Source organism: Zonotrichia leucophrys, chromosome 1 (genome assembly GCF_028769735.1).
Source record: "Zonotrichia leucophrys gambelii isolate GWCS_2022_RI chromosome 1, RI_Zleu_2.0, whole genome shotgun sequence".
NCBI classification, from domain to species: domain Eukaryota; kingdom Metazoa; phylum Chordata; class Aves; order Passeriformes; family Passerellidae; genus Zonotrichia; species Zonotrichia leucophrys.
This window is the reverse complement of record NC_088169.1, coordinates 40,431,979-40,445,378: the sequence shown is the minus strand read 5'-3', so window position 1 is coordinate 40,445,378 and position 13,400 is coordinate 40,431,979. Positions and strand designations below refer to the sequence as shown.

At 35.7% G+C, this 13,400-nt stretch overlaps 1 protein-coding gene across 14 annotated transcripts in view; it reads right to left on the bottom strand.

The window, feature by feature from the left end:
• The window catches only part of DOCK9 (dedicator of cytokinesis 9), a 113,542-nt gene that overhangs the window by 21,875 nt on the left and 78,267 nt on the right, over positions 1-13,400 (bottom strand). For 5 of the 14 annotated variants that reach the window (XR_010440098.1, XM_064712299.1, XM_064712287.1 and 2 more), the window contains exons 30-38: positions 13,246-13,357; positions 10,761-10,939; positions 9,868-9,984; positions 9,063-9,183; positions 8,416-8,549; positions 5,155-5,269; positions 4,219-4,285; positions 2,751-2,798; positions 870-1,006 (exon numbers count right to left, since the gene is read on the bottom strand). Coding sequence is in view for 13 of the 14 variants with exons in the window: in XM_064712299.1 (XP_064568369.1) it covers positions 870-1,006; positions 2,751-2,798; positions 4,219-4,285; positions 5,155-5,269; positions 8,416-8,549; positions 9,063-9,183; positions 9,868-9,984; positions 10,761-10,939; positions 13,246-13,357 (1,030 nt within the window). In the remaining variant the exon portion in view is untranslated. Of the gene's footprint in view, positions 1-307; positions 352-869; positions 1,007-2,750; positions 2,799-4,218; positions 4,286-5,154; positions 5,270-8,415; positions 8,550-9,062; positions 9,184-9,867; positions 9,985-10,760; positions 10,940-13,245; positions 13,358-13,400 lie in introns of all 14 variants that reach the window. The other 9 variants (XM_064712328.1, XM_064712348.1, XM_064712312.1 and 6 more) reach the window with 2 other exon arrangements.

Genomic DNA, 13,400 nt, shown 5'->3' with positions numbered 1-13,400 from the left:
AAGAGCTAAAAGATTTTAAGGGACAGTTAGATATGCCTTGAGAAATCAAAGAATGAACACAGTGCAAATACAGTTAACTCAAGTTTTACTGCACACAACTCTTCAATACCAGTGTTGTATTTTATTGAATTAGTCAACCAGTTTCATTGTTTTTTGAAGCTGAAATTTGAGAAATGGTGCTTTAGAATACTTTACATACAGTATATTGCAATTTAGAAGCAGAATGTTTAAAAAGACAGGCCACAAGCAGATTTAGTTTTCAATACAGCAGTCTATACAAGCTGACTTCAACCTGATTAAATCTTACCATTGTCTACAGAAATTCCAAGAATACTTGATATCTTTCTCACACTGAAAACAGAAAAATCACTTCATTATTGGACGCTTTTTCACCTCCAGACAAACTAAATCATGGGCTTGCAATATTTGTAGAAATTCTAAGAAACTTATTTCTCCTCAGGGGATGTCAAAACATGGAGATATGGTCAGAATACATATATTTAATTTGAGACTAGTAATTTATAAGATCACATAGGAGAAGAAAAAAATTGAAGCTCAATAAAACAAATAGAAAAAAAAAGTCAATTTTGTAACTATGCGCAGCACAAGTGTGATGCGTACATAACTAAAAGAAAAGATTAAAATACAGTTTTAAGACAGACTGTAGTTAACCACGCTCCATGTTATGGCACCACCCAGCAGTGATTGCTCTATCACAAAGCAGAGAACAGACCATGGACTGCTTCCAGCTACTCGTTTGCCCTGGAACAGTAAAAGTCATTGGGATGCACTGGTGTGGCTCTGGGACCTGTCTCTGGTGTTGTGGTACTGGTTGAGGATGACAGATGTTATCATGTCATGAGACTTACTGTGGTTAAAAGTGAGAGAGTTATCCAGGCTGCTCAGCTGCTGCAATCTGGCATGCATCATTCCTGTTCTGTTACGGGAAACAGGCAATGTCTGAGATTTTCGATCATGAACTATGGATCCTAACCCCTCCTGGTTCCTGCAAGATGGGTGAAATGGGATAGAAGCAAAAGTTAGACATGTCAAACTGCAGCAAGACAGGAAGTGCTGTTAGTTAAGCACAAGAAGTTTTATAGAAAGAATTATAATGCAACCTATTCACTGTTTTCTTTATAAAACAAAAATAGGTAGCTCAAAAAAAGCATCACAGCAAACTCTTCCTTAAAACCTCAAAGCATGAAAGCAAAAGCACAAAAGCAGTCACTCTTGAAGTGTTAAATTTACTTCAGAGGTTTCCAAAAAATTGGTATTTGCAAACATAAATATTCTGAAAATATTCAGAACCCAAAACTGAATCCTCTATTTTGATTGCAAAAAAATTAGCAAAAAAGTTAGGACACACAGCAGTAAAATTAGAAAGCACACATGCAACAGGAGAGCAGGAATTAACTGAGATAGTATCATATACTTCTTACCCAAGCAGGAAGGGAGAAGAGCCATAGACTTTGTTAAATTTGCAGCAATCAAATGAAGAAAACAGAAAAGTGATCTGTGTTAGCAATCAGTACAGGCTAACTTCCTACTGTGTACCACCACCAGAGCTGATGAAAAATGAAAACCAGTGCTTGACCTGCAGAATTCCCTGTTCCCTCTCGTTCTCTGTCATTTGTGTATTTTAACAGCACGTGCATTGACTGTGATATACTTCAGTGTAGTGACAATGTGAAAGACATGAAAGTTACATTTACAATTCGCAACACCAGATGCTTTCCATAGCTCAGCATTTTCAACATTAACATGCAGCACACAGACCAGGTGATGAGTAAACAAAAAAGAACTGTAGTAGTGTCCTCTACAAACTCATCAAACAAAGCAGTTGGAAGAACTTTTATAAAAAGCCTGAGAATTATAGACTCCTGTACATTCAGAGTTTGATGTACATTTGAACACAAAGATTACAATCAAAAATCTGGCTTAAGAAAGCCAGATTTATTTTCCAGTTTTTTACGTTATTTGAACCATTTCCCCCCCCCCCAGAAAAATCTCCAAGGAGAGAGTCAAGTCTGTAGAAGATTCACATTATCTAAATTAAAATCAAAAAAGCTAACATTACAGTTAGAATGTATTACCATCCAAAGTCAGCAACAAATTTCTCACTGAGTTCAAAAGGGCCAGTATTTTAACCACATCAGTTTAATTATTACACTTTTACCATGTCAACCACAGCGTAAGGCCTAAAGAAGTTGGTATCTCTTACTCCATTAAAAAACACTTTGTATTAAAAAAAATTAATGCAAAGATATAAAAATAAATTAATACTAGTTTCTGACTTCCACAGATTTTCTTCAGACTTCAAATTTAACAACAGCAGTGTTGGAATGTTCACTACTTACCGTCAAGTAAAGACACTAAATATATGAAATTTCTAAAACATTTCAATTTACATGGTTTTATGGCCAACTGAGTAAACAAAACATTATCAAATTTCTTTCCCAATGACATTATTTCAAGGAAAAAATGCTGTAAAAGATAGCATTTAAGGGATGGATTCTAAAGTCATCATTAAAAAACAGCTCACAGAACATTCTTAAACAAATACCAGACTTCCAGACAGGATACAGATTTGTTAATATGGTAACCAGCTACTTACTTCAAAATCTTATGTATCATTCCACAATAACTCTTCTACTTGTGCAATTTGTTTGTTACAGAGGGTCAAGGCATATCTCACACAGTGCAGTTATTAACAAACAAGACAGTGAAATTTAAATTCCACACAGTACCTGGCTATGTATCGTTTCCCCATGTACTGGAACTGATGTAAGCACACTCTGCAGAGAACACAAGTCAGAGAAGACACATTTAAAAAAACCTTTTCTAGATTTATGTACACTGGAATTATACAACAATTATTGTTAACTTTAGACTCTTGCATCATAAAAGTTCTTTATTTCTAGCCTTAAAATTCCCTTCCAACTCCAAGCCAAGAAAAGGTAAATGTGTCAGTTATCTACAAATGGACAACAAGACAGGGCAACTAATGTGGAAGAGGGAAGCAAAGAGATAACCAGACATTGCCTATTCACACAAATTTTGTAAATTGTGTGCAAGTGTTCAAAACAGGGGCAAAACATTTTGCTTCCCCCCACCCCAGCCTAAACTCACTTAGCTACAAATTGGTGTTTTTGTTTTGTTGGGTTTTATTTAAGGTCTCCAAATTCCAGGATAACAACAGGGTTTCTGTTAGAACTATTTTCAAAAGGGAATATGCTTTTATAACAAGATGATGACAAAGACAAATTAACAACACAAAATTTTCATTAAAAAAGTAATCTATATTACCAGTAAGTGCACAACACTAATGACTAATTAACTAGAAGTCGTATTTTCAAATCAAGAGAAGTGGTGTGTGTGGAGCTGTAATACTGATTTTATTTTACTCTTTTCACACTTTAAACCTTTATTCCAATAATACAGAAAACAACACAACATCCTTGTTGATCCAATAAGATATTCTAAAAGTTCTTCTCTAAAGTGTAAAGCCAAAAGGAAAGCCAGTTTCAGGCTCTGTCTTCCATGTGCCAGCTGAGAATGAGAGCACAGACTGCCTCACTGCCTCTTCAACTCAGATTCATTTTTTCCTGAGACCTTGAGTAGCTCAGCTGCCTCCAACCTGCCTGGGCACAATGGTGTTTGCCTTCCCCAAACTTGTCATTCTGAGCACAAAATAACCTCAACTCCCCCTTCTGAGATCTTGTCTTTTAGACTAGTGGAGTCATACTGGAATACTGGACTCATCCTGCACCTATTCCCTTAGGGAATAGCAGAGGACACATGAGGAATGCTAGGAGCAAAGTTCTGAAGTTATGCAATTCAATCAGTTTTGCTACACAACCATGTATTTGCTATGGAACAGCTGATGTTAGAAGACACAGTTGAATGCAGAAGGGTATCAAGACAGTTGGTTCCTCCTCCATGAGCACTGCAATACTCTGAGCACTGCTTCTTGTTCAAGAACCTCCTGAGATCCCTTCTGGATAGCCTGATTCCAGAGACTATCATGGACTTGGACAGACATGCAATTGGGGACATCAAGTTAAGGACTTCCAAACAGATCAGGACAATATTATTTAAAAAAAAACCCAAAACAACAACAACCAAAAAAGCATTTACACATGCTTATATCCACACTCATGTTGTTCACAGAACAGCAAAACATATAGCTGCATGACAAGCACAACAAAAACTTACTCTGTAATGGTGAAAAAGTCCATGAGTTCAGATTTTGTAGCCTTGTTCCAATATGTAAACAATGCATCTAGGAAAATTATTAACAATATAAAAGATAACAATTACTATTTGAAGTTTTCCTTAAAACTGATTATACAAATGCTCCTATCAATTCTCCAAATGAGCTTCTGCAATATGATATTAATTAATAACCCATAATATTCCCATCCTAGTTCATATTTTACACAGTAATATTTGTGTAGCCTCTAGTGCCTACAGCCCTATAACAAGGTAAGACTTCAAAATATTTCAGACTGTTAGTCCTTTAACCTGCTTCTTTACAGATGGGTCCCAACCTTTTTTTAAAATTAGAATTAATTATTTTTTTCTTTGACCACAGACAGGGATGATTCCAAGATGTATGATCCTAACAAACAAGTAAGATGTGCCATTCATGCCCTATTTCTATACCTCTGCAACCTTCTTCAGGATAACATGACTCTTTCAAAAATTCAATGGATCATCTCACAAACATCCCAGGAGAATGAAGAAGCACTAACATCTCCATATTCCAGAAATGGAAATATATACAACAATCAAATCATTTGATTCCTTGTAATACAGCAAGTTCTGCAGAACAGAGCCTAAGACACTTTTACAGAACAATGAATTATTCTTCACCTCTGTTTTACAAACCAAACTGTACCATCACACACAAATGTTCACTTTCTTAAAAAGTCCTTTAGTTGACCTCACACTTTGAATAAATGATGAGTACTTAATGCTTACAAGTTTCCAGTCAGAGTTTAATTTGAGTGATCACACATATTTGTAAAATGCAGCACATCATGGTACCTACAACTAAAATATTCTGCTGATTTTGAGAAGTTATTGAAATAACAGGCATAAATCCAGCAAATGACTTTGAACTTATAAAAAGCAGGAGGAATTACCTACCATCTGACATGCTTCTTAAAATATGAAGGAAACACATGAGCAGACTTTTGATCTCTGCTTGGTCAAGTTTGTCATATCGAACAACAGAACTTCCTAAAGTGCTGCTCTGCTGGTTCTGAAAAGCAAACAGATGCATTTTGGTTGAAGAGTTCTTAAACTGAAAACAAATTAAATTGTTTTCAATTGCTGTAATAATTCCTGCAGCAGAAAAAGGATTTCAGAATGAAGACAAAAATGTTTCATGTAGAGACAGGCCACTAAAACACACATAACACACACCAAGTATACCAAATTAAGCCTCTTTGCTTTGCTTGTTTTTAATTCCTTCTAGGTATAATTTTTTTCCCCTAGGAGCAAAAGGAAAAGTCACCTAGGAGTGATTATTGAACAAGTTAATTATACCTAGGTACTCACATTGTAGAAATCAAGCCTGCCCCTTCTGCTTAGATCAAATACTTGAAAACCAAATGCTACTGTTAGGTGATACATAGATGCTCCTTTGCTTTTCAAGAGACTTTCTGCTGAACTGTAGACAGGCCTGCCTCTACAAAATTTGTTCCATTTAAAGATATAAGAACCTCAAGAAAAACGTACATGAAGGGCAATAATATGCATTCTGGAAGACTAACTGCTACTAAGTAACTTGCTCTTCCCCTCCCCTCCTCTCCCAACACACAAACAAACAAACCCAAACAAAAGCAAAACCCTTTCCCTGTTTCATTTTTTAATGTAATTCCTGCACTTGTGGGAAGTTTATCAGCAACCCACAATACCATCATCTGTGCAAAAAGATAAAAGCTCTATAATTGGTCTTGCAAAACGTATACCACCAAACAAAATGGAAAACTAAAAATTGTAAAAATATATAAATTGAACTTTGGGCAGAGACTTGTAAAAGAATAATTTCCACACAGTCTAGAGTTACAAAATCCTCAGTCTGAAGCTTTTATAGATATACTGCATAAATAATTTATATCTGTTTGAAGTATAAATTATGCCCTTCATAGTGCCTAATTCTCACATCAAATACGGCACTTATGCAAATGGAAAATGAACCAGACATTTAATAAGTTTTCTGTTAAGTCAACAGTCTGGTATAATTGATCTGTACAACTCTTACTGTAAAAAATTTACAAATACAAAGGTAGACTCAATGGAGAAAAGCACTTGGTTTCACAAACAAAGCAAGAAGTGACATTAGAACATTAGTATGCCTTTCCTGGCATACTCCTACCTGAAAGCAGGAGACACACTAACCATGAAGGAACATTTCACAGCAGCCATTCACTGCTGAGCCCTTTTTATGCATTCTGTTCCATTAAAGAATTCCTGTCCTAAACCAATCTGTGAATCTGATACCAGTAAATGTGTAAATCACATACTAGTCATTGAATGGATGCACAGTGAAACTGAATGTGAAACTATGATGAATAGCCAGAAGTTACTGTAATTTAGGAGGAGGTGGACACTTCTGTGAGCTCAATTATTGCAGATTCTAAAGACCTCAAAAAGACCTCAAAAACTGTTTATTTTGAAATATCTCTGGTGCACAAGGAGGTGCTACTCTACAGCTTTTTGGATGCCATGGCAGGCAATCAATGAGTGATGAGCAGAAACAGAATTGTGTTTCCTACACTTTAAAAAAACTGCCCAGAGCACTAGGTAATAATCCCACTAAGACTGTTTAAGATACATACAGATAAAATAGGACTATAGCTACTTCATTTAGAATCATGTCAATAACCTAAATAAATAAAGTATACACATATTGAAATAGAAATTGATATACTTCCAGTCTATTCTAATTCCACAAGCATAATACTACAGATTATTCTGAAAGAAAATTAGAACAAAAACATGGCTCTTCACTATAATGATATCAAGCAATGAGCAAAAACTTTGAAATAACATGCACTGAACAACTGATCTACTAGAAAGAAAGTTCAGAAAGCAACAAATAAGAAGCCAGGATTAAGTATTATTTGGGGAAAATATCAACAGCATGCAAAACATAAATCCTCTGTTACCTAAGTTGGCAGACCAGAGTAGAATTTTCAAAGGCTGTTGACTCCTTTGAAAACCCTTTTACTTGGTGAAAACACTACACATTAGTAATCAACAACATGACAACTAAGTAATAGATGACAGCATTGCCATTTAGCAACAGTGTATATACCAAGGTATTTCTTTATTACCTTGGTCAATACCAAAGAACTTTCAGTTCTATCAAAGACTCCAAGACTCAAATTCTGCAGTTATTGAAACTGATTGGATTTTTTATACTTGAACTAGATCACGTGCATGCGCCCCAGGTTTGACATTTGAACATATTTCACATGGTCAAATTGCATATATTGGGTTTGAGATTCAACTGTTGCAAAGAAGCGGCAAAACTACTGACCACACACTTCACTCAGAAGCTTAACTATACCAAGCACAAAAACCAGATACTTCTTGTAACTGAAGAGAGAAAGTAGTATGCAAAATGTTCTCTGGCAAAGCTGGGATTGTCAGAAGTGAAAAATCCATAGTGACACGGTTTTTCTTTGGAGGGTGACAATTCTCCTCTTCTTCTCCACCTGGGCGCAAAGCATGAGCAGAGTGCCTTCTGAGAAGCTTCTCCCTCTGCCCCACGAAGGCATGTCAGGGTCAAGGGGAAAAAGTCAACATGATGTGACTTGCACAACCAGAGCTAAGGAAATGAAATGTGATCAGCATTGACACAACCTCGAGAAAGACAGGACTGAATACCTCATAGCTACCGCAGCCAGAGCTCCTACTTTGTAACAGCTTTAAAGAAATGGTTTGGAAAAGTCAAACTAAGATAAAAGAAATCACCCAGAGAAAGCACAGAAACTGGTTTTCTCAACATTTTAGAAATGCCAAGTATATTGAGCATAGAAAGGGATGGAGTGATGATCTTTGGAAAACCAAAGAAGCTGTTCTAACTGAATTCAATCCTCTCAAGCACAGTTCAATACACTTCATCTAGTGCCTTTCACTAGCAAAGGAAACAACAACTGCTTGCTTTTGTCTCTACATTGAAAATCTGTTTGCATTTTTTGTGAAACAACTCAGTAAATGCAATGGAAATGGAGTTCACAGGATAATTATTTCACAAAAAAATTATATAAAATAGTGCTTTGAAGTTATTCTAGAAAGCCCATTCACAATGGAGATCAGAGAAGTTAACTTCTATGAGATTTAGGATAAAATTTTAAAATACACTTTTAGGATTCATCTTGGTTTGTTTTTTGTTACCTTGTCAAGAGAATTGCTCTTGTCACTGTGTCTTTCTGGGAGACTGTTTCCTGAGTCTGTGCTGATAAGAGAGCCTCTTGAGTCAGCATTCCTCACACTATTAATATTTGGAGTTGATGTGGTGTATGGGGAAGCTAAAAGAAAATGAAACCACAACCTCAAACAACATAAAAATCTCAAACAATACACACAAGTCACTCCATAGTTCAGTCAGACTTTTAAAATCACCATATATTTTTAAGAAGGCAAATAATTAACTCCATTTACTTATTTTTAATGAAGACAAACTTATTCCAGAATTTCAGCAAAGTATATATGTGTCTTAGGGTGACTAAGCACATACACACAGACTTATGTACAACTATGTAGACACATGCATAAAAAACATATGTAGCAACACATACACACTTCCATGAAGAAGCATGTCTATTTAATTAAAAAAAAAAAAAAACCAACAAACTATTCCCATTTTTAATATCTTATCACCTTGGACAGGGAAAAAAAGCAGCCCTGCTCCAGAAAATAGCTTTAGTTTCATGTAAAAGAGCAAACCCCAAAAGATCCCAAAAGACAGATTTTATGTACAGACTGAAAAAACAAAACAGTTCCTCTTTAATTATTTTATTTTACTTTTTTAAAGTGCTTACCAATGCCAGAGATAACACCAAACAGATCTTTAGGAAGGTTGTTATCCAGTGAGTTTCCTGATTTTTGTGGTGTTACTAACTGACTTGCAGTTGGCAAACTTGGTGCATCATCCTTTGTGCTCTGTTTGGTAAAGAGAGGAAAATGTGATTATTTTTCTATATTAAGGACTTAGTGAATATGACCTGCCTTCTAGAGAAATATTTGTTACATATTTCTTCCTTAAAATTTAATTTCTACTAAATATGCTCAAAAGAATGGAGATGTTCACATACTTGCATAACCTTGGAATACCTTAAAACTTAAGACACTTCAGGAAACATTGAAGAAATGAGTATTCAATTGAATTTTAAACCCTATTAAACAGATATTTCAAAAAGACTCACATTATTTTAATTCAAACACCCAAATATTTATCTTGTTGGAAGAGTTCGGGAGATTTTTTTTCTTAATACTAAATGGAACACAAGAAGATAAGGACAGAAGTAAAATACATGAATAATTAAATCTCAGATTCAATAGCTGTGTGCAGCCATATCAATATATACCCTTCACAAATTGCATTTTAATTAATTCTCCTGTAGCCCTCTTGCACTATAGCTCTTTCAAAATCACACTCCTTTAGGGTTAAGTTCTTCTCTAATTTCTAGAAAATTAACAATCTTTCTGTGGTCCATTTGTTTCAGTGCTGGACTGCGCTGAAAAATTGCAGAATTCTGAAGCTTCTGAAGCCAGAGTTTCATATACAGGTTACCAATAAATTATGATAAAAACAATTGAGAATACTAAACAAAAATTGTCACTCACATTGCTGGAAGGATTAACAGGAAATGGAGACACATCTTTCACATTGATCCGCTGAACATTTTCTATGAGCAGACCAAAGAGTGGCAAATACATAGTGGCTATTCTTGCTTGATGGCCCTAAATAGAGTTTAACAGTTCATTAAAAAACTACAGTTTTAATTTTTCATCACCAACTAGTTTTAATCTATTCACTCCTAAATTAAAAAAAAAAAAACAAAAACATTTAATAAATATTTGCCAAGCCTGAGCTTACATTTATAAATGGCAAAAGCAGGGATCATCATTGTATTTCATTCTAATTTACAAAAGATCAGCAAATTTTATTTACTGTCTGAATAAAATGCAGAAAAACTCCAAAAATTAATGTCATTTCAGCTAAGACTAACCAAGTAAATTAATGTTATGTTAGCTCGATGAGTTAATGATACCTTTCATTAAAATTTTTTTGGCTTCCCCACAGTACTGCTGATGTTAAAAAGAGTCAGAAAATTAAAAATCACTCAAAATTTACCACCACGACTTGTAGTTTTCTTATACCCATTTCATAAATAATAAATGATGGAAGGACAGTTTCAAAATACTAAGAGCTAATATTTTATGAAATTAAGATCTTGAAACACACTTGTAAAAATCTGATTACTTTAAGCACAGCAGTTAAAGTACACTGTGCTAAAATGCAAATCCACACCTAATTATATTAAAAGGTGCTTTGTCATTTAATTTGGTAAAAAGATGGAATTTGCAGATTGGTCTCAATACAGTTTTCATTACAGTCTGGGCAGAGATAATTTTGCTGAAAATTAACAAGGGTTTCTTCTATGAAAGAAAAAACTTTGTACGTGTGCACACCTAACCTTTATTATTTTGAACTACTAGCATAGCAATAGACTTACCCTGGTAGCATATCTATCATCAAAAGAATGCTTTATCATCAAATTCTTGAGCACACTGATGGCAATCTGCCTCACATCTCTGAATTCTTGTAAGGCATTGCCCACCTCCCTTAAAAGCAGTCCAACCAAGAAGTGATTTTTACAGAATTCATCAGTTAATGAATAGTCCAGCTGAAGGTCTGGAAGTAAAATACAAATTTCACATAAGGAATGGTTTTATTTAAATCAATTTACCAATCAACTTAAGGCTGAAGTAAAACCCAGCACATCAGACACAGCAAAGTCAAACTGCTCCTTCTGTAAAGTACATTTTGTGTAATAAAATAATCCAGTTTATTTATGTACTGAGTGTATGACATCTTTAGAGAAACTTCAGCTTGAAGGGCTCATTTATTAGAACATGTATGTTTACAATGTCAGCTGAGGAGGTGTAGAAGAGTTTCTCATGTTCCCTGTCATTGCTCAATACAGTGATCACAAACGAGATGCTAATCTCAAAGCACTTTCATTTTCCAAAGAACCCTCTCAGTAAGGCAATCCCTCAAGTCAGAGAGAAGCAGATCTGAGACAGCACAGCCATTATACAGACACTCTACAGGCATTCCTGTAACACACTTAAGAGCCAGCCACATCACCTGAGATATCTTTTGCTCAACACAGCAAAACAGAGCCAGAAACATTTCTTATAAAGGTCTTCTTTCCTGGCTGAACTCCTAGCTCTCAGGGAGCAATTTATACTCTTCTTCTATGTGCAATCAGAAACACTGTCTTCTCTGGGTTTGCTATTTTCTAAGGTTCCCTAAGCCATCAGCTCATAGTCTCTCTTTTCTATGAAAATATTTATGCAGTGTTATTATCCAAGACACTCCCAAAGGCTGAAAAAGCCAAAGACAAAAGAGGTTCTAAGCAGCTCTTCAGCTTGTGGTCTCAAATCTTGCTTTCTCTTGCTCAACCCTGAGGAAAGTGTTAATTAGTGATATTCAACTTAACTAACTAGCAGAGTGTACTGAATAAATATTTCAGGAAAAATAGCCTATTCTACAAAAATATGTTAGGCAGGTTTACTTGTTCCTTGTAAAAGCACCTTCCTTGCTTCTGTTTAGTGATTTCTGCTGTAGTTCAGTGCCTGGAAGAAATTAATGTGTCTTCACCGCCACAGAAGCAATAGCAAACATATGACTTGTTTTGGCACAAGACTGGATGTACCAGGAACCCAGCTGGGCTGCACAGAACTTTCATGACTGAGCTCCTACCCACACCAAAAAAAAAAAAACCCAAAACCAAAAAAACCAACAAAACGCCACCCCACAAAGTGGAAGCAAGAATGAGCTGCAAATGAGGGATACAGAAGTATTCAGGGAGAGTGCCAGGAAAGCCAAAGCTCAGCTCCAGCTGAAACTGGTAATGGACATCAATGAAAACAAGAAAAGCTTTTACCACTACATGAGCATTAAACCCCTGAATAAGGGAAACATAGGATATTTGCTAAATGGGGATTGTGATTTAAAGACAGTAGGCTCGGGTAAGGCTGAAGTACTCCATAGCTTTGTCATTTTATCCTTCTCTGACATGAGACTCAGGCCTTAACATTCCAGAAACTATCTTCAAGAAAGACAATTAGTGCCAGTGGATAAGGATCAGGTCAGATTGCTCACTATTACCTTTGTTAAGCCATGGTGAAGTCACCTTTCAGCAAGTGAAGGAGAAGAGTGTGACTGGGAATGGCCAAAATAAATTTTTAAATATTAAATCATGTTTTAAGACTAAACTGTTGTAAGGGGAGAATAGCAGATGTTGATATGGTCATTGTATCCAAGCTGGGACATTTCAGTCTAGGTGAAGAGACACCCAAATGTGAAAAATAACTATGTGGATCACTGGGCTCAAAGTTGGAGGTTAATGGTTTGTACCCTGCTTGGAAACAGCTGCAAGAGGAGTTTCACAAGGACCATCCTACTTATTACTACTTCATCAACAGCCGGAAAGGGGAGATGGAATACACCCTCATGAAGCTTGTGGATAGGTACAGTCCATTTGCTCAAAGGGCAGAGCTGCATTTCAGAAGAATCTAGATTCTACAGAAATGGCAATCAAATTTCTCAAGGAATAATGCAAAATTCTGCACCTGGGATGGACAAACTTCCTGTAATGACAGGAATCCTTCCTTCAGCTGTGGAAGGATTAGCATTTCTAGAGAAAGGTGACATGATCAAAGCAGAAAACTGGGCTACAGACCTACTCAAGTTCCTTTAAACCTGAATGAATATATGAAAATGAGTTTACCATGTCTCTCTTTGGAAAGATTACTCTGCTACCTAGCACTTCCTTTAACTTTCAATGAAAGGACTGAAACTTTAGACTTGTATTAAACAATTTCAAGCTTTCCATCATCTCACAGACCTGAAGTTACACAGTGTACACATCTAACAATAAAAAGCTGACATACAAGAAAGATAAATTCTTCTACTACTTTGGAAGAATTTACCTTGGTATCTCTGAACTCTGCCTTTTCCAAATGGCATTGGTAGATTTAGTGGTATATAGTGCTCATGATTACAGACTACACGAAGAAATTCAAATTTGAATTCAAAAAGAGCCTGCAAAAAGAAAAGTGTAAGTTAAACAACTGATGCAGTGATT